The following is a 24,410-nucleotide window of genomic DNA, read 5'->3' on the forward strand; positions in this document are numbered from 1 at the left end:
TAAATAAATTTTATTGAATTGGAAATTCTGGTCCTTTCTCTGCTTAATTTTCACCAGGGAAAGTTTTAGCTCTTCCCTCCAACACCTTGTTTTACTCTCTGTTTCTTTATCATAAGCAGCATCACCAACCATACTGTAGTGATTATGATAACTGATGGGTGTCTAAGGATAAATCTAGGGGTATATATATATCACAAAACATTGGCTCCAAGATGTGCTAGGATAGAGTCACAGAAACAAACCAGAAAATCCTGGAAAATAGAAATTTCTCTTTGGAATTGTGTCCAAAGTCCAACCTTTTAAATATCTAAATGATAGTAAGATTTTGCCTTTGGGGATTGGTTTGATATTCTGAAACAGACAAAGTCCTTTGTAGTTTGGTCTGTTGAATTATAAGGCAGGTAATCAAGCAGGATAATCACATGATTTTCTTTTTAAAAGGGACCTTATTGGCCAGCTAGACTGGCCTGTATGGGGGAGGGGAGAAACATCAATCTCTGTAGGGCCTGAGAAGGGCGCTCGTGCAGCCTTTGCTTGAGACCCGCCAGTAAGGGTCCTGAAGCCCATCACCCCCCGGGGCAGACCATCCGTCCCCCTTAGGGATGACTCTCATTAGGAAGTTTTTCCTAAACTGAAAAGTGCATCTTTACACGACTTCCATCCATCCTATCCATTTGCACCCTCCGCTTCTGGGGCCAAACAGAGCAGGTCTCCTATTGCGTTTTGTCAAAAGTGATACGTGATTAAAGTAACAAGACTGATTTCCACATGTAACTTAGTTTATATGAGTTTCCCAAAATGTCACGGGCAGTGGCAGCAGCATCTGCACGCACTACTCAGCCCTTGGGATGTGGCTTCCAGCCCTGGCTGTCCACTGCAGCTGCGTTCCCCACAATCCTGACGGCCTTTTCCTGGCCTCAGGCTCCTTGCTTTCTCTGCAGAGAGACGTGGCCCTTCCACAGCTCTTGTCCTCCTCCCTGCCTGGCCCCCTCCTCGTCGCCTTGGCGGGGTCATCCTCTTCCTCCCGTCCGCCGAGCTGGACGGGCCCCCGACGCCTGGGCCCCGGGCTGTCTTCTCTTGCTGCTTTTCCTTGGTGATTCCATTGGTTTCCTTGTCATCTCTATGCAGACGACTTGTGAATTTACACATCCAGTCCTTAATTCTCTCTCGAACTCCAGACATTACCCTTTGGACATTTTTTTTTAGTTAAAAAATCTGTTCAATTAATGAGCATTTTTTTTCTCTCCTTCCTCTCTCCCTCAAAAAAAATGAGTAAACAAAACCTTTGTAATAAATATGCATAATCGGGCAAAACAGAAGCCCGTAGTGGGCATGTGCCAACGCGTCAGGCCTTGGGTATGTCGTGGTGGAGGTGGGTAGTGCGCTTCATCATGGGCCCTTTACAGTTGGACATTGTCCTCCAACCTTGAGTCTGTCCAAGTGGTTGTCTTTACAGTGTTGTTATGGTCCTGCTCACCTACTTTGCATCAGTTCACAAACATTTCCCCAGGTTTCTCTGAAACTGTCTCATCATTTCTTATGGAGCAGTAATATTCTATTACATTTATTCTGTCATTCTGCACTTGATGGGCACCCCCTTAGTTTCCAATTCTCTGCTGTGATAAAAAGAGCTGGCATAAATATATTTCTACACATGGGTCCTTTTTCTCTTTTTGTGATCTCTTTGGGGTATAGGCCTAGTCATGGTATCGCTGGGTCAAAGGGTAGGCACAATTTTGTAGCTTTTGGGGCCTAGTTCCAGACTTCTTTGCAGAATGGCTAGACCAGTTCATAGCTCCACTTTGTTGGACTTTTCCAACAAGTTGCTCCAAAGATACTTCACTAAAAATGTCCAAAACAGGAGCTCATAATGTTTTTCCCCAAACCTCTACCTCTGCCATGTTGCCCTCTTTCTGGTAGTTGACAGCACTGCCATCTTGCCGTTATCCAGTTTAGCAACCTCAGAGTCATCTTTGCCTCTTCTCCTCCTCACTCCTCTGCTCCCTGCAAACCATATTCTTTGTCAAGACTTGTGGCATCTCTTCTGCACCCTCTCTCCACCCTCATTCACATCTTCTACCAGTTCTTGCTTGGGCTATGGCAGCAGCCCCTAATTGGCCTCCCTGCTCCCAGATTAGCAGATTCATCCATATCACTCCTTTACTCAGAAACCTCAAGGGCCTGCCTGTTGTCTCAAAGAAGCAATGCCTGCTCCTCAGCCTGGCCTTTGAAGCCCTCTGCAGTGAGCACCTCTTCCTCCCATTCTCAGTTCATGGTGCTCCATACGGTCCCCCTGGCCTGACAGCGTGAGGCTTGATCGCCATCTGCAGGCCTCTCCCATCCATGCGTGCTGGCTGCCTTCTGGCCCCTGGCCTGTGCCTCTGCTGTCCTTTCCCTCCAGGAGAGTAACCGCTTCTCAAGGGCCATGTTTGCTGTGGTTCTGCTTTGTGTGCCCAGAAGCCAGCCCAGGTCCTGGAGCACAGCCAGCCAGCTTGTCATTGTTCTCAGAAGAGACGATGGCCTGCTCTGGTGGCTGCTTTGAAGGGACCCACACTCCTTGCATAAGTACTGGTGTGTCTTTAAATCTTGTTTAAAGACAAACAAGACAGCCTCTGTAACCCCAACCCCACCCCACCCCACCCCCGCCCCAGAACCTCCCCTCTTAGAGCCAGACCCCATCTGCTGCACAAAGACACCACAGCTGTGTTAGCACTTGACCAAGTTCTTGTCTCCCTCCCCAGCCAAATGCATTGACCATTACACCAAGCAGTGTGTGGAGAATGCCGAGTTGCCCGAGGGGGAAAGGAAGCCTGTCGACCAGAGACTAGAAGGTATTGTGAACAAGATGTTTCAGAGGTGTCTGGACGATCACAAGTACAAACAGGCCATCGGCATTGCTCTGGAGACCCGCAGGCTAGACGTCTTTGAGAAGACCATATTGGAGTCGGTAGGGACACATCCTCCTTGTTGTTTGGGGGGTGAGGGGCTGAGTTGTGAGAAGAGAGTCTAAGGGGAGAGGTTTCATTCTCAATTATGTTGCTTTTTTCCTGAAAATGTTTTGTGCTCTATGATTGATAGGCAAAGGCCAGCTCTGATCTACTCCTGGTTTGGGTGTCATCTTGGGGCATTGCTTGCCACACCTGTGAGGTTGGGGGTTGGACACATGTGGCCAGAACATTTACACAGAGGGCTTTTTTGGCTTCAGTAGGTCAGGGCTAAAGAGCCTGTTCAGACTTCAGTTGTTGGGACAGTCGTCTGTTTAATAAGCAAGATGGTTTAGCCTTGATTCCTGAAAGCATTGGTCCCCAGTACAAAGCTAAATGTTGAAATTTCCCCCAAAGAAGGTTTAATTACATTTCTTGCAATTTGATGGGAAACCCCTAGCTAAGCCAGTGCTTTCTCGTGCCTGAGCCTAGTACACCACAGGGGGTCCCCAGCTTAGAGGTGATCCTGCAGAGCGCCCAGCCCTGGATAAATGTGGAATTGAACACGTCCTTTGAGATGTATTTGAGAAATGAAATGTCTTAGGTGATAACATTACACTCTCAGGAAAGAATGGTAAATTTGAAGTTTCAAATCCTTAAGACAGCTGGTATTATAGTATCTGAGGATTTATTTTTTTGAATGTATTTGCTATTTGTGGCCTTAGGATGAGACCAAAAGCAAAACATGTGCTGGGGTGGGGTGGCAGAATTAGAGCCAGTCATTAATTTGACTTGTGGAGGACCAGCAGGCCCCAGCTTCTGGTGACCTCCTGGCCTTAGATGGCCCTGGGGCGTTCCTGAGGATCCAGACACACCCCAGACTGCTCACATGTCAGTCCCCCTTCAGTGGCTCAAATTTGGCCTCCATGCTTCATGTCCCTGCCCCCAAGGGGTTCTCCTAACATGTGGGTCTGACCACATCAGCCTGCTGGGCTATAGAATAAAAGGCAAATTCCATAGCCGGGCCCTGCAGGCCCTCCTCATTCTAGTGTCTCATCAGTCCTTGTGTACTTGGTTTCCCACCTCTGGGCGTTTGCCATGTGTGTTTTCTCTTCTCATCTCTGCCTCTCAGAATCCTGAGCTTTTTGACCTGGCCTTCTTAGCCAGGTTCCCTTCCCCACATTTGCCCATCTCTCCAGGGGTGGGTGGTCTTTCTCTAATACAATTATTTATGTGGATTTATAGTCCTACCCCGAGCCCCTGTAGAATTTAGTGTTAGGGTCCTTTGGACCCTTTTGTCTCGATAGCTCCAACTCTTGAGTAGCATGATCCCAAGAGCCTGTCATGCGTGAGTGTGGAGGGAGGCCATGGGATTCTTTGTGCCACCATTGGCTAGAAGAGGCGCCTGAGGTTGGAAGGGGTCAGAAGAGTGACCTAGGATCTCATAGCCACGAGCGTTAGGACCAGCATTGGAGCCCTGATCTTGTGACTCCCAGGCCCAGGCCGTGATGGCAGCGGGGTCAGCTGTTCCGCATAAGGACTGTGGGTTCATGGAGTTTTCAGTCTACTAAAAGCCCAGCCCTTTGTCAGAACAATTAAGAGGCTTCTTGGTTCTTGGTAGGCCTGCTCTCTCTAGCACACAGAGGACAGCAAAAAGAAAGGAAGGGCCCCAAAGGCTTCCTATCTGCCATCCCTGCCCACCCTGAGAAGCCCTGTGAACAGGAGCATTGTCAGACATCTCCACCATTCAGTCATGGGGTGTATGATGGAGTCTCTGAATCACGAAGAAAACTGTATTCATGATGCAAGGGGTTGTGGAATGTATTTTGGGAAGATTTTCATTTATAATGATTAAATGAAACTTTTGGTGTTTAAAGCAGTAAACCCTCAGCTGTCTTGGAAAGTAGTCCAGAAAACTCATCCGTTTTGTGTTGCCAAAGTTTTAATATGTAAGATCAGAATGAAGTCGTGTCAGATTATATTATCTACTTCTAAGAAAACTTTATTCACTAGTAGCCATATACAGATGCAGGGTTTCAATGGTGTTTTTCAGAATGATGTCCCTGGGATGCTGGCTTACAGCCTCAAACTCTGCATGTCTCTGATGCAGAATAAACAGTTCCGTAATAGAGTGCTGAGAGTTCTGGTTAAAATTTACATGAATTTGGAGAAGCCGGACTTCATCAACGTTTGCCAGGTAACAGATCTTCCCTTTTCACCAGTCTGTTTATATCTGCTTTAATGAAAGCCAACCAATGGCCTTTGGCCTTTAATGAATGGGAAGGCCCCCAGTGTCTGGGATTAGACATCCACAATTCTGTGATTGTTTATGGACATCTTGGGCATCAGAAAACGGAAACATCCTCTTGAGTTCTGTTCGGCTTCCTTGGCTGTCTGCCATCATAGCTCACTGCACGTGGTCACAGGTGAAGCAGATGGTGGCCACTGTTGCCTCAATAGCCAATGTGATTTTTGCCTTTTTTTTTTTTTGGCTAGGCAATAGGGTTAAGTGACTTGCCCAGGGTCACACAGCTGCTAGTGTTATGCATCTGAGGCCAGATTTGAACTCAGGTCCTCCTGAATCCAGGGCTGGTGCCCTATCCACTGCACCACCTAGCTGCCCCAGATTTTTGCCTTATTAATAATGGTGGTCTCTTCTCTTAGTACAGACAGTTAGGAGGTGCTCAGGTGCTTTGTCTAGGAATTTGAAGCCCAGGTGGCCTAGGTTTGTATGTGAGGAGAGTAGCATCTAAGTTAGCTGCAGAGAGGGAGGCACGGCGCAGTAGCTGGGCCATCCCAGGAAGTCTTGTTTAGGCAAATGATGAGTTAGCTGTCTCAGCAGGTGGTGAAGCAGCTGCCCCGTGGGCGGAGTCTGATTTTACTCCTCAGAAAAGAAGGTTTTTTGGTACCTTCCAACCTCTTTGCAGGCAAGGCTTCCTTTTACTGGGTTCTTAAAAGGCACCGTGGTCGAGGACCCATGGACATTGTTAAATCTTGGGTTGCTTTGTTAGGTATTAAGGTAGAATAGGACGTGGGCTTTCCTTGTCTAGACTTGGCTCCTTCACCAAAGCATCTGGTGCTGGAGTCCTCGTGTCCTAGAGAGGCGGAGTGACTTCCGTAGACCGCCCAGCTGGGATGGCTCCAAGGGGCCATTGGAGCCCCAGACTGGCTCTGTAACTGCTGCAGCGCCCCGATGCTCTGTTAAGATGAAGAACGACTTCAATTCCTCAGACGCTCAGACCCCCACAAGGCTGGCGTTCGGTGCAGTTGTGGTTGCCTTGTGGCTCCGTCTTGCTTTTATCATCTCTTTTCTTTCTGCCCTTTTAGTGCTTGATTTTCTTAGATGATCCTCAGGCTGTGAGTGACATCTTGGAGAAGCTGGTCAAGGAGGACAACCTCCTCATGGCCTATCAGATCTGCTTTGACCTGTATGAGAGTGCCAGCCAGCAGTTCCTGTCCTCCGTGATCCAGAACCTCCGTACTGTGGGCACCCCCCATCGCTTCTGTGCCCGGTTCAACCAACACGGGTACCGTGCCCGGGGCCGAGAAGGAGAGGTGGGAATGGGCCTGATGCCTGCTTTGTCTGATTGGGGCGGGGGGCCGCTCCCCACAAAATGCTTTGTCTTACTGATGTGGCCCAGGCATGGTCCAGACCCTCCCTTAGAGTGTCCGGGAGAAGGCATCACAGGCGCTGTGGATGAGACCGGGGCCATAGGAGGCATGAGCTATGCTTCCCAAAGCCTGGCTCTCTGAGGCCAGACCGAGCCACTAACTTGACAGATGAGTGTGCTGAGGATAGGAGAGGTACAGGGACTTAGCCAGGGTCACACAGTCAGAACTAAAATGACCTCCTCATGGTGCTGCCTCTCCCAAAAGGGAATGCTGGAGAGTGGGAGGCAGTCCTGGTGGAGGTCAGCCAGTGAAGAAAGGCTTCCGTAGGGAGAAAACAGTGGCTTTTACCAGCTGTTACGTTTCCCATTCTAAATCTCTGCCTTCCTTTCACCAGCTGTACTTATTGATTCCTTTTCTCCCTTGTGCCATTGTTTGAACATGTGAGTGGTGTTTACAGTTATTTGCTAAAAAAGCTTGGCCCTGTGACTGTGGCTGGGCAAGCCAGCCTCTCTGACCTTTAGTCTCCTTATCTGTAAAATGGGCATAATAATAAGTATTCTGCCTTGTAGGATAGTTGGGAGTTAAGTGTCTTATAAACTCTTAAAAAGGCACTGTTAGTTACTATGACTTAGTTCTCTTCTCTCCCCTGTAGCCTTCAACCCACTTTTTTATCTTGAGATTCCAAAACTCTCCACAGTCTTGTCATATAGAATCCCGGAGCTCTCATCTGCTCTGCCCTGATGGCACAGTCTTGCATCCCATTTTCCTCAGAGATTCAGCCAGTAGTCTGTTTCTTTAGGGTTGTGTTATGTTCGCTTAGCAGTATGATTTATAGGAGTGTTCCTTTGCTCTTTGCTGATCCGATTCTCAGATGAATGAACTTGGACTTTCTTCTTTATTTCAGTGAGAGTATGGAAACAGAAGAAAAGACAGGCCACACATTTGCTGGGAAGTCCCCAGAAGTGGTGAGTATTTTTTTCTGAGAAGATGGGTTGAATGGCAAGATCATTATTTATGAAAATACCCATCATGCCCTGTGCCTTGGGTAAATCTCTGAAGAGCTAGTTAACTTGCCTTTATGAAGGTTATGCTTTATAAAATAGACACACAGTACGGTCCGGGACACACCAACATGTCTGGGGCCTGGGCCCTTGCAGAGAAGAGATGTGTTACATGGAGAAGATGACAGCTCTCTGGGAGGGTGGTGAAACACTGTGAAATATTGCGGTTGATTTGAGGGCCTGGGGGGAGAGGGATTGTATTTTTTGGCACAGGCTATTTCTTCATTGGCACCATTCGGGGTCCACTCTCCAGACTAGGTAAACCTTGGAAGCCAATGGAAGCATTCCACTTAACCTCTTGGTTTGGTCATTGTCCTTCATTCTTGAAGAGGATCAAAGTGACATCAGTATGTTAGAGTTAAGTTACGGTGTGTGCAGCTGTGGCTGAGCAGACCAGTCCCAGCTTGGAAGGCTCTAGCACAGGTCGGGCACAAGTAGAGCGTGTGAACATTTGGGGTGGACATGTCTCTAAATTTGTGCATCTCATGTTTCTTTTGAGCTGCTTAACATTTGGAGGAGGTAGAGATGGGCAGGTAACCAAGTGTGTGCGTGCAGCAGCATGACGCTGAGTCTGAGTGCTTCCAAGGTGTTGGGATAAATCTGGATAGCAGAAATGAAGACAGTTATCCGGGATGACTCGTCACAGCTCTGCCACAGCAAGTCTGAGAATCTGCAAGAAAAGAGCAATGAGCAGTTAAGGGAGCCGAAGTCAGAACACAGTGATTGGCCTGCCCTCCAGAGGCGATCTGCCATGTAGAGAGGCCCCAGGTGGCTCCCACGTCAGTGTTCTGACAGACAGTCCGAGTTTTTTCAGCTTGGAGGCAGTGATGTACGCGGAAATGGGACCCTTGGACTTTGCATAATTTCACCTTTTGACTCTTCGTAACTGGTCCACGTGGGTTTCCTTGGATAGGAACTGATTTTGGAGATGTCAGAACAATAGTAGGGTGCCTGAAGATTCAGAGATTGTTTGGAGATGGAGGATCTTCTGCGAAGGACAGAAAGCACAGTGATATTCTTTCACATTCACAGACCACTAATTTATCAGCCATTCCCCAGTTGATGGGCACCTTCTTAGATTCTTGGCTTCTTTTTTTCCCTCCTTTCTTTAGGATCAGGAAATTTGTTTTTCTTGTGACTATTCCCTCTCACTTAATGTCCCCCTCTTCCGATCCCTGCTTATTTCCCTGTTGAGTTTGGTATATTTCTACACTAAATTGTGTGTGTGCATGCGTTTGTATGTTCAGAGAGGCCAGGTGGTACAGTGTGGATAGAGCGCTGGGCCTGGAGTCAGAAAGACTCATCTTCCTGAGTTCAAATCTGGCCTCAGACACTTAACTTACTAGCTGTGTGACCCTGGGCAAGTCACTTCACCCTGTTGGCCTTACTTTCCTCATGTGTCAAATGAGCTGGAGAAGGAAATGGCAAGCCACTCCTGTATCTTTGCAAAGAAAACCCCAACTGGGATCACCAAGAGTTGGACACAACTGAATTGGCTGAACAGCAGTGTGTACACTCAGTCTTATTTGTTTACTTCCTATAATGAGGTCCATCTGATGCTCAGGAGTTCTCGCGCTCCTTCCTCTTTGTTTGTGTGCTTGTCCCACACACCCCAGTTTTGAGAAACAACAGAGTTCCCTGCCCCTTCCTCATTTCTAAATAGAGTTGTCCTGTTTTTACCCTCCCTCCTTTCTCTCCTCTTCAGCCGCTCAGAATAGAACCAGTCCATCTCCCTCCCAACCCCTGGACCTCTGCTGTTGTCATAAAACTCACTCAGTGCCCTTTGAAGAGATTAATTCTGAAAGGACACTTGACTGTTCTTCCTCTATTAGAATGTTAGCACTGTTCATCAGACGGCCCCTTCTAATTGCTCAGATAGTTTCCCTTTCTAGGTTTTTCTGGATTTTTGTTTGTATTTTAAAATGCCTACTCAGCTCTGGTCTTTTCATCAGAAATACTTGAAAAACGTTTATTTCATTGGATATTCGTTCTACTTCGACCCCCACCCCTGGTGAGATTATATTTAGCTTTTCAGGTTAAGTGTTTCTTGGTTGTAAACCTACCTCCTGTCTCTTGGAATATTGTATTTCAGATTCTCCTCTCATGTGGAGTAGAAGCTGCCTGGTCTTATGTGATCCAGACACAGGGGCTCATGATTGTGTGGTCCTGCTGGGAGTTTGGCAGCAGCCCCTTTTTCCTCTTGCCTGTGCTTGACTTTTTGGGCATTTCTGGGAATGGAAGGCTATGAGTTTCAAGTTTTTTCTGGAGTTAGGGCACAGGAGGCCCTGTGGGCTGGACATGTGCTGTGAATATTTGCTCATATGGGTCTTTCGCACACTCTGCTTTTGATGTCTTTGGGATGTATGCCTTGGAGGTATGTTACTGGAAGCAGCAATGCACGATGTTGCTGTTGAGGCGCAGGGCGAGCTATATGTCCTCTGGGATTTGACATGCAGGTTCTTCCCTGGGCTGGGGTCTTATGAATGGATCCCTAATGGCTGGTGGCCCTTCTCATGAACACTGCATTGTAAACTGAGGCACAGAGGAAGGCACGGTCTTTGATCACACATTCTCTTTCTTTCTGCAGAACCCAGAGCCCAAGGACCAGATATCAAAAATGATTAAAATTTTAAGTGGTGAAATGGCAATTGAATTACATCTTCAGTTTTTAATACGAAATAATAACACAGACCTCATGATTCTAAAAAACACAAAGGTAGGTAAAAAACTCAAAAAAAACCCCTTGGAATCCGCATGTTCTTTTGTGTACACCTCTCTGTGTTAAATGTTATGTATCACTCCTGAGCCCAGAGATTAGTAGGTAGCAAAAGAATGAATATTAGACTAGTGGGAAAGGGGACGTCAGGGTTACCTCACTCCTTTTTAAAGACATTTTCTTTCTGATTATGAACTTAATGGCCATCAGCTGCATAAAAACACAAGCAGTGCCATATCCAGAGAATGACGTGAACATGGGACCCCCTGTTATATACAGTATTTTTTTAAATGCTTTGCTCCTTTAACATCATCCCTAGTAATGAGTGTAGTAAAGCTTCACTGATTTGAACAAATTACAGTGGGAGGATGATCTGAATTCATGAAAATTTAAAGAAACAAAATCTTACTGTCATTAAATGTCAGAATTGGCACGTTCTTCCATTGAATTTTGTTAAGTGTGCTTGTTCTGGAGAAGTCAGATGTGTCGGTATAATGTTGTTTTCCTGTTTATCTTATAATTTCAGAAGCTGCTTTGTTTTTGTATCTGGTTATCCATTGGCAATGTTTCTTAAGTTAGCTTTAATTTTTGCCATATGCACTGTTTCACAGTAAGCGCATAAATAATCAGCAGGGGAGCTCGTTGTTTAAACAGTCCGTTTATAATTGGAAGAACTGTTTTCATTTATAGAGTTTCCTAATTTAATTCCTTTTTTCTCCCCCCATTTACCATCCTTTCTCAGAGCAGGCTGTTCATTCCTAAAGCAGCTTCGCAGCCACACGCCCTGCGCTTGACATTACTTTGGGTCCCTTCATAATCATTTGTGGTTCACATTTGCTTGAGACTGTTTCCTCTTCATTCACAAGATGAACACAAACACAAGGGTCATTTCTGGAGGGTTGATTTTTTTTTTTTTGCCTCGAAGGACGTGTGTGTGTGTGTGTGTGTTTGTCCTGATGCATTCATCATGATTGGGGAGTTTAAATATTTGGGCCCTTGTGGGAGGGCTCTTTTCTCTCCTTTCCCCTTGCATTGATTTGGGGTATCTAACATGTGGCCCTTACGTGCCTCTTTGATACCTACTAAATATGGAATTGTTTATTTCTGGGTGAGCCCTGACAGGTTTCAGTCAGTAGGACACGCAGCTAATTAGCCATGGCCCATTGCTTTTTCACCTTTTGGGCCGTCTCCCAGGCTTATGGGTTCTTTGCCTTCTTTGTCATAGATCCCTTGGGTGGGCTTATGAAGCCTTGGAACCCTTTCTCCAAATAGTGTTTTTAAACATGTGAAATACAAAGATTGCTGAGGAGCGCAGGAATGTTGAAATGCAGCTGCCTAAACATTTTAACGGTTTGAAAACGTAAGATAGCTGCATAAAGAAGTACAGCCTCCGGCTTTGTCATGGGTCAGTAGAGATTAACGTGGGACCGAAGTTCTGTCTCCTGTTTTGGGGCTTTGTGCACATTTTTGTTGATGAGGCAGCTATTTGGAAATGGAAGATGACAGCTTACACTTGTTGACTGTGCTTCCTCTCTGAGTTAGTAGGGGGTCTGCTGTCTGAACAGTCAGGGTACCTGAAACCCTGACCCACTTTAGTGATGGATCTCTTTGAGCCTCAATTTCCCCATCTGTAAAATGGGCACGAAGATAAATGTACTGCCTTCTTACCTCGTAGGGTTGTGAGGAAAGTGCTTTGTACTCCTTAAAAGCACTTATAATTAAAGGATAATGATTTCACATTATAATTAATAGACTCAACCCTGACATTAAAAGAATACTTGTGTTTTCTAAGCTAGCTAGCTCATTTGTCCAAAGAAATGTCTTTCCCCCCATTACTTGTGTCTGTTGTGTCTGTTGTCTGTCCTGGGTAAAACTCTGGCTTTGCTTTTCTAGGATGCGGTGCGGAACTCTGTATGTCACACGGCCACAGTCATAGCCAACTCGTTCATGCACTGTGGGACGACGAGTGACCAGTTCCTTAGGTAAATATGTGCGCAGGGCTGACCTGAACACGACTGGGCTGTATTTATTTTTCTAGGTGGGAACTGAGGAGTAAAAAAAGGAGGCAGGTAAAAGCTACTTATGTTTGAAGACCCTTTTGAATGATAGGCTCTTAAATTATGAGACTCTTCTGTCCGGGGGGTGGTTTGGGTTTGTCTGTGGAGGAATCATGCTGTGTTTTCTGTGTTGTGCAAACGTGACCCTCCATGAAGTGTGAGCTAAGTTATTACCTTTTGAGGTCATGGCCTTGGCCTTCAGGGCGATTCGATGGGTGGTAAAGTAAATACTTAATGGGGGACAGCAGAGTTTATCCTAACGACTATGATGTGCTTTCACAACCCAGATTGTTGGTTGCCTAACCAGAGCACACAGTTGTAACTGCAGAGTAGCAGATGAACAGTCAGCTCCCCATTGCAGTGGACAAAATAGCGAGCCACGGAATGGGGGCCTTGACTTTGATTATGTGGAAGGAAAGTGCCCCTGATCCCACTGGGCTCACCCTGTGAGCCCCTTCTTCAGGCCTTTAAAGGTGTTTTCTAATGGCCCTGGGCGTGGCATCAGAATAGGCGTAGAATCTCTCTGACTCTGTTTCAGCCAACATTACTGACTTGTCTTTCTTTGCAGAGATAATTTGGAATGGCTTGCCAGAGCCACGAACTGGGCAAAGTTTACTGCAACTGCCAGTCTGGGTGTAATTCATAAGGTAACTGCGGGCTGGGGCCTCGCCAATGACTGTTCTGCAGCTTTGGTGCGTGAGAATGCATGTGAAGCATGATTTAGTTATCCACACAGTGCATAACCTGCCACTGGCCGGAGAAGGCTTCTTGGCGGGGGGCTCTAATCCTTAAGCGATGGCTTCCCTAATTCTTTCCTCAGAACCATCCATCAGGATGTGTAGTTTGCCAAGGTATAGATATTTTCATCTGTTTTATGTTAAGTTCCCCAAACAAACATGCATTAAGTGCCTACTGTATGCAAGGTACCAAACCACGGGTTCAGGAAACACACACAAGAATTTGGAAGTCCTCACCCTGAGCACTACCATGCAGTGTCCTTCCCAGACTTTGCTCCATCTGCCTTTTCTGGTCTCTCCATCTCCCCCCGGGCGTGCAGCAGATACCCACGGGCTGTATGTGTGTTACACTGAGGAGCAGTGAGAGCTAAGTCACTGTTTCATTTCACAAAGACAGTGTTGGGAGTAGCCCAGGTTTCACTGATCTCTGGTTGGCAGTCTCCGTGTCTGGGAGCTTGATGCTCATCTTGGGACAGATCCCAGGTGAGGAAGATTCCTCCCCTACCAGACTCTGTAGGATTGCGAGATTGCTTCCAAGTCCCTTGAGGTTACTCGATGCAGTGGGTGCATGTCCTCCGGCCAGACTGTCTGCACATGGTACCCCTTTGGGGCACGGCCTCAGCTTGCCCAGCAGTGGGGATGAAGTGTAATACACATTTGTGTAGTAGGAGCGGGTCCCTTGGGAGGCAGAGAGAGAGATCATATCTAGTGGTGGGCATCCAGAAAGCTTCATCGTGGGTGCCTTGAAGGATAGGGAAGATTTCACTGGCAGCAGCATGAGAGAGAGGGCAGTGGCATTAGCTGCATCTGTGGAGAGCCGTAAGGTTGGCAAAGCCCATTACAAATGCTCTTTCATTTGGATGTGGGGGGTGGGGGAGGAGGTTGTCGATATTTTAGTTGGTGAAGGGGAGGCTTGTAACACAACAGAGCACAGAGCCTTGAACGTCAAACCAAAGCGGACATTAGGCAGCGAGCAGGGAACCGTGCGTGGGAATGCAGTAGTCCAAGCCGTGCAGGCTTTTGATGGCGGCTTCCGGCCTTTCCTCTCAAGTTTCATCAGATCAGCAGGGAGCAGGGGCCCTGAATTAGAGTAGCTTGACTTCCTCTAAATCTGAGTATTTGCTGTTATTCTACCTCCCCCCTTTTGAAGGGGTCGGGAGAGGAAATATCTATTTGGAGAATGTGATGCAGGGTCATCAGATGGAAATTCCTTCTCCAGTGCAGGTCCTACACAATGTGGGTCTTAACAGCTTCATGTCTCTGTTAACTTTCATCAAGAATCGAGAACTAGACAGATGATGATGATGATGATGGTGGTGATGGTGATGATGATGATGGTGATGATGGTGATGATGGTGATGATGATGATGATGGTGATGGTGATGATGATGATGGTGATGATGATGGTGGTGGTGATGATGATGATGGTGGTGGTGATGATGATGATGATGATGATGGTGGTGGTGATGATGATGATGATGATGATGATGATGGTGGTGGTGGTGGTGATGATGAACTGTTTCCCTGTTTGCCTTAATGATCCCCAGGTGCTCAGCTCCCAGAGCTCCTCCCTTTTGTCTACGTTTCTGCTCTTCCTGGTCTTTCTAGAGGATTTTCAGCTTTGGGGTTTTTACTGTCTTTACCTTGTTGAATTTTGGGTGCCTCTCCACCTCAGATCCTTGTTTCTTTGTCATTAAGCGCTTCACTGAACCCTTTGGGCCTGGGGGCTGGATAAAGTAACAGATAAAGCATCAGAACGAGAAGGGAAATTTCTCTGTAGATTTCCTTTCCCCAGGGAAACGAAAACCTCTTTCCTTCCCCTAAAGCTGGGTCAAGATGAGAAAACTGGCCTGTCATGAAGAAGGTTTGAGGAAGTAATGAAACAAAAAAAAATCCTATTTAGTGGGGTGTTCGAGGCACTGTTGGGACCTCATGAGTCTTCCTGAAAAACGCTCCTGTCTTTATTTGTGGAGAAAAGTGATGAAGAAGGAAAACTCAGTTTTAGACCTCCATGTTAGTGAAAAGGTCCTCTATTGAACCTCAGAACATTTTGGATTCCTCATAGGCACTTCAGATAGTCTTTATTTATAATCTGTATGTCAGAGTGAGAGGACAGGGCAGAGCAGATGGACAGCCATCCTCAGTGTTAGGTACACCTGGCCTTGGTCTTCTGAAGCATCTTGATGTGTGACCCTGGGCAAATGACTTAGTTTCTCAGTGCCCCATGCAAATTCTGGGAGACTACAGGTTACAGAAGAGGTGCTGACCTATGTTGGTAAAGGGAGTTTACTTACTCGGGAGTTCCCTATACCAGTGAAGTCACGAGTCTTCCCTTCCTCCTTCCCCTCCAGAACCCCGAATCTGAGTATAGATCTTAGCCCCCCCCTCCAGTGGGAGGGAGTGGAGTGTGTCATTTTTATCTTTGTATTTCCTTTAGAATGTAGCGCAGTATACTTACACATAGGACGTGGTGCTTAATAAGGATTTGTTAAATTAATGATCGTTCTGCCAGATATCAATAGGAGGAACATACTAAAATAAGATGTTTTTCTCCATAACACTTTTGTTTAATTTACAGGGTCACGAGAAGGAAGCATTACAATTAATGGCAACCTATCTCCCCAAAGACACCTCTCCCGGGTCAGCCTATCAGGAAGGTGGAGGTCTCTACGCTTTGGGTCTCATTCATGCCAATCATGGTGGCGACATCATTGACTATCTGCTTAACCAGCTCAAGAATGCCAGCAATGACGTGAGCATTTGAATGTCAAGGGAATGATGGCTTAAAAAAAAATTCCTGGGAAAGTGACTGCTTTATGAACTGGTCTAAGTATATGGACATTTTAAAATCCACAAAAAAAGATAAATTCCTTACTCATGTAATTGTATAAAATGATCCTGGCTCTCTTTGTCTCTCATACGAAACTCCAAAGTTCATTTCTCATTTCTTTAACCATCATGACAAGGCACCGTGTGGTGTGTGTGTGTGTGTGCGTGTGTGTGTGTGTGTGTGTGTGTGTGTGTGTGTGTGTACATAAATAAGTTCAGTAAGTAAGGGGCATATGGATATACATGTATACGCACACACATAAATAGGGGTTTGTGGACATACATATATGTGCACAAACATACATACATACCTACACAGTGATAGGTAGTGTAGTGCGTTGGCTAGAGTGCTGACCTGAGACCCAGGAGGACCTGGGTTCAAATCCGGATTTTGCCACGCATTGGCTCTGTGACCCCAGACAAGTCATTTGATCTCACTCCAGAAGGTAGATGCTATTATTATCACCATTTTACACATGAGGAAACTGCGGCAAACAGCAGTGAAGTGACTTGCCCAGGGTCACACAGCCAGGAAGTGTCTGAAGCTGGATTTGATCTCAGGGCTTCCCAGCTCCCAAGTAGACACTCCATTCATGGTGCCCCCAAGGTGCCCACATGCTGTGTTCTTGTGAAGGAGCGTTTAGTGAGTCGTTCTGTGTTTCTCTCTTGCCTGTTTGGTCAGAGAGCTCTTCCTTCAGGACCGTGCCAAGAAGGGAAGCTTCTTGTGCTGACTGGTCTCTGAGAGTCCAACCTCCTTCCAGCTGCTCGGCTGGCTGTCTTGCAGCATGGGCTGTTTGTGTTTGTTTGAATGACAGTAGTCTTCCCCAGGTTGGATGAGGAGGGCCCAGGATGAACAGAACCTGTTCTTTCCCTAGATTGTCCGACATGGTGGTAGTTTGGGCCTCGGATTGGCTGCCATGGGCACAGCCCGCCAGGATGTCTACGATCTGCTGAAAACAAATCTGTACCAGGATGACGCCGTGACAGGTGAGGAATTTCTCTAAAAAACCGCAGACCTGGGGCTCTTGGTCGGGTACATAGCCCATTGAGTAGATTTCAAGAGGCCCTCCACCTCGAAATTTTTATTATTTGGATCACTGTGTTTCATCCTGATTGGTTTCCTGTGTAGTCCTGTGTCTATGCATTTAAAAATATGGTTCAGAGAAGGGGTCCCAAGAGTATCCCAGCCTGCTGCTGCCTGAGGCTCCGAAGCCAGCAGTCTTTTTTCTTTTTAAGTCAACCCTGTCATTTCATTGGTATCAGGAACTCTAGGCGACTCGCAGGTCCTTCGAACTGCCTGGTGCGCTTTGGGGTGATGACGCACTGCGTTCCAGAATCATCCAGGCAGGATGCAGTGGAAGCAGGACTGGAGCCTGCATCTTGATGCTAGCCTCTGCACCATTCGGCTTCTCCACAAACTCTTATGGATTAAGGAATAATTATCTTAATTTACTCTTGTTGTATGGACGTGTAGCTTCAAGGTGACCCCTAAATTGACTTTTCCCATTCCCCGCGTATTGGAAGAGGGAGGGAATCCCTCTTCTCAGCATGATTTGAGAGGCTCGGCTGATGCTGCATTCTCATGGACATGTCATGTGACAAGAGGTCTGTCTAAAGTAGCCAAGGCATGTGTGCCTGCTGGCCAGATGGGATGGGACAGGGTTTTACTGTCAAGATGTCTCTTGGGACACTTTCTCTATGGCTTACCTCTGATGCTTAGCTAGAAGGTGGAAATGTTGAAGAAAGTTCAGTTTCCCCACTTGGAAAAATGTAGGATTTGAAACTCACCAAAACTTAGGGTCAGATTTAAAATGAAAAGAAGAACTTGCCAGACTTGAGCGTCAGGCTCAGAGAGTGTGTTATTGGAGACAGATGGTCCAGGCCTTTTCTTTGTAATAGAATGTTTGAAAAGGACATGCGGAGAGCTACAGGTGACTTCAGGATGTCAGCCCACTTTCTAGTGGTACCTTTCATCCGGAGTCATCTGTGGTGCTTTGTTGACTTACCATAAAGAATATCAGCTCTTAAATGTAAGATACTAACACATTGCTTCTCCATGTCCAGGAGAAGCAGCTGGCCTTGCCCTGGGCCTGGTTATGTTAGGTTCTAAAAATGCCCAGGCTATCGAGGACATGGTTGGCTATGCCCAGGAGACCCAGCATGAGAAGATCTTACGGGGCCTTGCTGTTGGCATCGCTTTGGTAATGTACGGAAGGATGGAGGAAGCCGACGCCCTCATTGAGTCTCTGTGCCGGGATAAGGTGAGAGCATCTCTTGGGTACTTGGACTCTATTAACTGTCAGTGTAGTCACTGCTCACAGGCTTTTCCTGCTCTACTGACTCCTCTTCCCCTCCCATTCCCCAGGTTATTCTCCATTTACTGCTATACTCATCTTCCTCCCAGATCAAATGAGATCGTGTTTGTAAAGGTCTTAGCATACAGCATAGCACATAGTTGGTGCTTAATAAATACTCATCCTTTTTCCTTCCCCTTCAAAAATTTATTTTTTATAACAATACACATTTACTTGCACAAACTCCTCTGCAAAAATCTATGAATTGATTTGGATAGAGGGGAGACAGTCAGTGGTTTACAAATGCATTAGCCCATGAAGAAGTCCACAAATTGGTCTAGGAGAGTCAACCTTTTGAAAAATAAAATTTTAGTTTTGTTGATATTTTTTTACATCATCTGTATTTCTCCTTATGCTCCTTCTCCCCTTCCCAGAAATCCATTCCTTAAATCAGAAAATAAAATAGAGACAACAGCAGTTCAACACAACTAGCCAGCACCTCAGACTCTGGGCTGGCGGGCAGGGTGTTCTCATCACATGGCCTTTTTGTGTCCTTTTGAGGACAGGATGAAGTCAGCTTGTATGTGTGACTGAAGAGCTGGTGTCTTCGCCGATTTTTTCAGCAAAAACAGCCATTCTCTTTGGTTTTCAAGTTAAAAAAAAACTACTGCTTTGTTGATGCCCTTCTCGCTTCTCAGTGAGGACTCCCTCACGCACACTCACACGCATACACACTGTTGTCAAACTCATCATCACGGCCCGCTCCTTCCGCACCCTCGGCCACCGTCTCTTCCTCATCACTTCCTTGGAATGGCCTAGCTGACCGTATGATGTCTTGCCCAGGATTGGGAAGCCTCTCCCTGCTGTTTTCCCCTTGTGGGAAATGTCTTCTTGGATTTGCGTGTTATCACTTGGCACTGGTGCACACAAGTCTGCCCACGTTTCTCTGTATTCTTCCAATTTGTCATTTCCTGATGGTGCCAGGATTCCCCGTGTGAAGCAGCATCATGTATGATGGCCAGATACTGGCCTGACGCTGTGGTCAGGACAACCTGGGTTCAGATCCTACTTCTGATATGTCCTGGGCAAGGGTGACCCTGGGAAGCTCATGTAACCGTTCATTGGCTCAGACAACTCACTGATACCATAAGTCGCAAAGCAGTTACTGGTTTAGTACCAGGAGCTTTCTCACCAGCAGCGCCCTGAGCCAATGCAGTCATAGTTACGGACCAAAAAAGGAAAAAATTCATGGCATTCATATACCACACAGCTATTCAGCCGTTTCCCATTCATTGGGCATCCACATCCTTTCTAGTTCTTTGCCATTTCAAAAAATGCTTTTTGGAATCCATTTGTTTATGTGGGGCATGGTCTGGCTGCCCATGTGTAACATCACAGCTCACCATCATGCCCTTTTTTGACCTTGTTACCAGGTATGCCTTGGAGTGGTACAGCTGGGTGAAATGAGGTCACAGTTCAGGTTTAGTGACTGTTAATGTTATTCCCAGTTGTTTTCTTGATTGTTGGACCAGTTACAGCTGCAGTGCCCATCTTCCTCTTATGCTAGCCAAAGTTGCTTGTGTGGGATGGGATGGAGTAGGAGAAGGAGTTCTCTGGGAAGGTGCTTTGGCCTCATTAAATAATAGGTCCCGAGTGTTTAGGAACCTCAAGTGAGTTTCTCTTCATCTGGGGGTCTCTTCTGGGCTTGTTTGCCAAATGGCAAAGAATGACTTTGGTGTCAGTCTGTGCATGAAAGGCATAGGGTGAGAGAGGTGGGCTGAGGTCATATGTGCCCAAGACATGTGAGATGGGAGAAGGTGGTAAATGAAAATAAAACAAGCATTTATTAAGTACCTGCTGTGGGCCAGGCACTGCACTGGCTACATTATGGGTATCTCATTTGATCTTTACAATGACACTGGGGGGCAGTTATGATCCCCATTTTGTAGTTGAGGAAACTTAGGCCAATAGTCGTACAGGTAGTAAGTGTCTAACTGCAGATTTGAACTTGGGTCTTCCTGACTCCAGGCCGGTGCTCTGTCCACCATGCCCGTTTTCCTCTGTCAGATTCTCCATTAGCTCTTCACTTACACACGAGTTCTTCTGCCAAGGAAATTAGCATTAATCTGATCCCATCCAATCCCACTGCCAGGCAACTGCTCTGTACCGTTGGCCACCTTTTGACTTGTGGATCTGAGCCCCCGTTTTCTTTGCCTGTGTACCAGACTAGTTGTCAGGCTCGAGGCCTGTGTAAGCATCAGATAAATGTTGACTTATCTCCTCCACAGGACCCAATCCTCCGTCGATCTGGAATGTACACTGTAGCCATGGCTTACTGTGGTTCAGGGAACAACAAGGCCATTCGACGCCTGCTGCACGTGGCAGTAAGTATTGTGTGCTGTGGCGTGTGCAGGGCGTGGGGGTGCTGGGCACAGGCCAAGACGCTGACCAACTGATTGTCTTCGGTCAGTTCAGTTTTTGTATCAAGGCCCTCAAAAGACGGGATATTTGTTTTGCTGGAAGGAGTCAGTCAGAGCTAGTCCCCAGTTTACAGGTGGATTATGTTCTAAAGGTTTGGTTCTCGGTTCTTTTCCAAGTTCAGAGTGCAGAGGGTGTTTTGGTTTTTTTGCAGAAACGGTCGTGGTGTGCTTTCTTGGCCCGTTCCTCAAAAGAATATTCCATAATAGAACTGAAATGATGCTGATCCTTTGATCCTCTCTGATGCTGGGGTGTGCGTGTGCACGTGTGCATGTGTGTACATGTGTGTGTGCGCGTGCATAGACTTTGGTGGGTGGTAGAGGCCAGCCATCTGTTCATATGTTGGGGATTGCCATATGAAGGGAAAAAACCCTTATCCTCTAATTGGTTGGAGACTCACTTGAGTAAGTGCTGTTTCCCCAAGTCTTGTCAATGATGCATCTTGCTTTGGGTGACATGGGCCTGCTCATCCCCCAGGTCTTGATAATGGGATGCCAGTGTCGTCCATTTGAGTCCAATCCTTTTCCCTTTTGCCCCCAGGTCAGTGATGTCAATGATGATGTCAGAAGGGCTGCAGTAGAATCCCTTGGGTTCATTCTATTCAGGTAGGAGGCTGCCTAATTCTTACCACTTGGCTTGTTTCAGCATGATTTGTCTTTTGTGTGTTCCTAAGTCAGTCTTCAGTAAACGGGAAGGGAAGGGAATAAACATTTGCATAACATCTGCCACATGCCAGGCATTGTGCCAAGTGCTTTACAATTATTACCTCATTGGATACTCACAGCCACACCTGGGAAGAAGGTGCCAACGTCATCCCCTATTTAGAGATGAGGAAACTGAGGCAGGCAGAGGTGAAGTGACGTCCCCAGGGTCGTACAGCTAGTAAGAGTCCGAGACAAGATTGGAGATCAGGTCTTTCTGACTAGAGGCCCAGCACTCTATCCACATGCCAATAGCTGCCTCAAACAGGAGCATGAAACCTGAAAAAGAAGACTGCACAGCGTCTCAGGGTGACGACCCTACAAACCCTATTTAAGGCCTAGCCCTGTACGGTGCTTAGTGGAGCCTCTCGTTCTGAAGACGTTTGAAAAGCGTTTGTCAAATGAAAGATTCCTCCTCGAGAGTGAGGGGTTTTGGTTTCAGGTGGAGGCAGGTCAGACATAGCATATAGAGACTCACTTTCCATTTTATTGACATCTTTGCTGGGTCCCTGGGGACCTTTCCAGGCCCCTGAAAAGCCAACGTTTGTGCTCAGGTTGTGCGGCTCTTTCCTGCTCGTTGGATTCCATGTCGTAGGCCAGGCTCTTCTTTCTTATGCAGGACACTCGGAGCCCTTGAAAGTTTGTCTGTCGAGCCCAAACAGATGTAGCTTGAAGAGGGTGGAGACTGCAGGTGGAATGGCATGTGAGCCCCGTGGAGGGCATAGATGTGGGCACAGGGGGCTGCACCGTCTTCTTCTTTCTCTCATCTGCCAGCTTCTTTTGTGTCTTCTGCCCGCTGCTTGCAGCTCTCCCCTCTTGTACAGGGTCTGCTCCCTCCTTTCTTCCCTTACTCAAAGCCCTCCCCTTGAGGCTTCTCTAGGCTACAGGGCCCCCAGTTCCTTTCACAGACCCTTCTATGAGATGATCTGGTTGCCCTCCTCTGGCACTCTAGCCCATGTGTGTTCTAGATTCGGCATGCCAGACGTGTTCTAAGCAGGGCAGGGTACTGTGGGACCGTGACCCCCTACTCCTGGACACAACACCTCTCTCGAGATGGCCTTGGCTTCTTGGCTGCCACGTTGTCCTCGGTCAGGAGAACTGAGCTCTAGTCTCAGCTCTGTCACTGATATTGCCAGGCCTCTGTCTCCTTATCTGCCCAGTGTTCTCTCAATCTGAAGGTACCTTCCAGCTCTCCTGGGTGTTGGCTCCTTTGTCTCAGGGCACCTTGGGTACCTTCCTAGTTTATCCACTTAAGGAGTCTCTCTGCCCTGGGGCCCAGCCCAGTGACCTGCGTGGCATAGTATCAAGGATAAAGCAGAAGGATTTTGTGTGCTTTGTTTATCTGCTCTTTATAAGGAAATCTGGGCTCCACTGGCCAAGAATCGTAGCTTGCACTCCATGGGCGTTGCAGCCCCCACCACACTCTGAAGCCACAGGGAGGTTGGGGCCCATGCCTGGAGTCCCTTCACTGATGAGTAGGGCTCTTTGCAGCTCGCCCCGCTGTGGAAAGGTTGGAAGTTTGTGCTGGTGGAGCAATCTCATTCTGTGAGGGCCGAGGAGGAGAGCATGACTATGGACAGGGGTAGTCCCCCTGTCTTTCTTTCCATGGCCCGTTTGACAAGCTGTTTGTTGCTAGTTCTGATTTCAAATGACTTTTCAAAAATTGGGTAATGGAAGGAGAGATTTCCTTTCAAGTGAAGCCTTAATGTTATCACAAAAAGAAATCAGAAGATGAAAATTTATCTTAAGTTTTGACTGGTAAACCAAGTGACCTCACACAGCCAACACATGTTCCCCTTCTCTGTGCGCTGGAGGGAGATCTCTTGTCTTCCTTGGCCCCACTGAATCCCAAGGCACCTCATGACGAGGCCCAGCCATGTTCCATTGATTGTTTGAACAGATAGCGGATGGCTTTGGACTGTGGGAAGGCTAAGAAGTTTCACACGTGGTCCCTGCTCTTTCTTCTTGGGAGACACCAGGCACATACCCAGAACACCTGAGAGTTTCATGGTTTCTTTGGCAGAGTTTGGTGAATAGAGTAGGCATTCAGAAGTGAGAGGAAGGGCGTAAAGAAGTAAATGGAGGGCAGTGCTCCTCAGGAGGGAACCTGCCCAGTTCGAGGCCAGAAGCTTTGTATTTTGGCCAGCTTTGATGGTAATCTTCCTAAAATGTTTTCTCTGATTTCCTGCCTTATTAAATACATGGTATGCTGAACGTCATTTAACCTTGCCTTAATGACTTTAGGTAATCCTAAGTGAACATCAGTGATTGTGCAGGAGAGTGACATTGTACACCCACATCCTCCAGTCCCTGCCTCAGGATCCTCATTGGCCATCACACTGTTTACCACAGGCTGTGGGACTGTTGAGGCCTCTGTTCTGCCCTCAGGGAAGTAATCTGGCTCATTTCTTGAAAGAAAAGGAATTCCCAGCAGTTTTACCTTATTTTTTACAAATTCCAAGTTAATGGACTGAGTTAGCACCAGGCCCCTCAGTAAAACACCTGGGCTCTCTCCTTTTCTTCCCTGCCTCTAATTTTGGCACTGACACAATGTGAGTTACTAAAGCTCCTGTGCTGGTTTTTATGGAGTTTGCCCCTCTCTTTCTTTCTCCTTCCCGCCTTCTCTCTCTGTCTCTCTCTGTGTCTCTTTGTCTCTGTGTGTGTGTGTGTGTGTGTGTGTCTCTCTCTCTCTGTCTATCTTAGAGTCAGCAGGTGTCTCCCTAGAGCTGCTTTGCCAGCTCTTCTCTACTTAAAAAGCTCCTGATGCCAGACAGTGCTGGCGAGTTACCCGGGACCTGGTCTGCCGTCCCAGGGAACGACCTGACTGTGATTTCCCATCGTTTTGGGGCCCTGTCTTCTGCAGGGGCTTCTACAGGATGTTTTTCCTTTCAGATATCATTGTGCACTCTCTCGGTACAGGGAAGTTTCCATCCTGTCAAACCCAGGATAGCAGACATGCCAGTGACAGATCTTTGGGTTTGCGTCGTCTTTTTGTCGGTCT

General features: G+C 47.0%; 1 protein-coding gene across 1 annotated transcript in view; it reads left to right on the forward strand.

The window, feature by feature from the left end:
• PSMD1 (proteasome 26S subunit, non-ATPase 1) overlaps positions 1-24,410 on the forward strand; it is a 114,827-nt gene that overhangs the window by 13,310 nt on the left and 77,107 nt on the right. The window contains 13 exon segments of the mRNA XM_020972124.2: positions 2,742-2,947; positions 4,978-5,121; positions 6,252-6,416; positions 6,418-6,479; positions 7,441-7,501; positions 10,185-10,313; positions 12,207-12,295; positions 12,939-13,017; positions 15,686-15,859; positions 16,812-16,923; positions 18,001-18,197; positions 20,519-20,614; positions 21,249-21,313. Of these exon segments, the coding sequence (XP_020827783.1) occupies positions 2,742-2,947; positions 4,978-5,121; positions 6,252-6,416; positions 6,418-6,479; positions 7,441-7,501; positions 10,185-10,313; positions 12,207-12,295; positions 12,939-13,017; positions 15,686-15,859; positions 16,812-16,923; positions 18,001-18,197; positions 20,519-20,614; positions 21,249-21,313 (1,579 nt within the window).

Source organism: Phascolarctos cinereus, unplaced genomic scaffold, assembly GCF_003287225.1.
Source record: "Phascolarctos cinereus isolate Bilbo 61053 unplaced genomic scaffold, phaCin_HiC Scaffold_5;HRSCAF=322, whole genome shotgun sequence".
Taxonomy (NCBI): Eukaryota; Metazoa; Chordata; class Mammalia; order Diprotodontia; family Phascolarctidae; genus Phascolarctos; species Phascolarctos cinereus.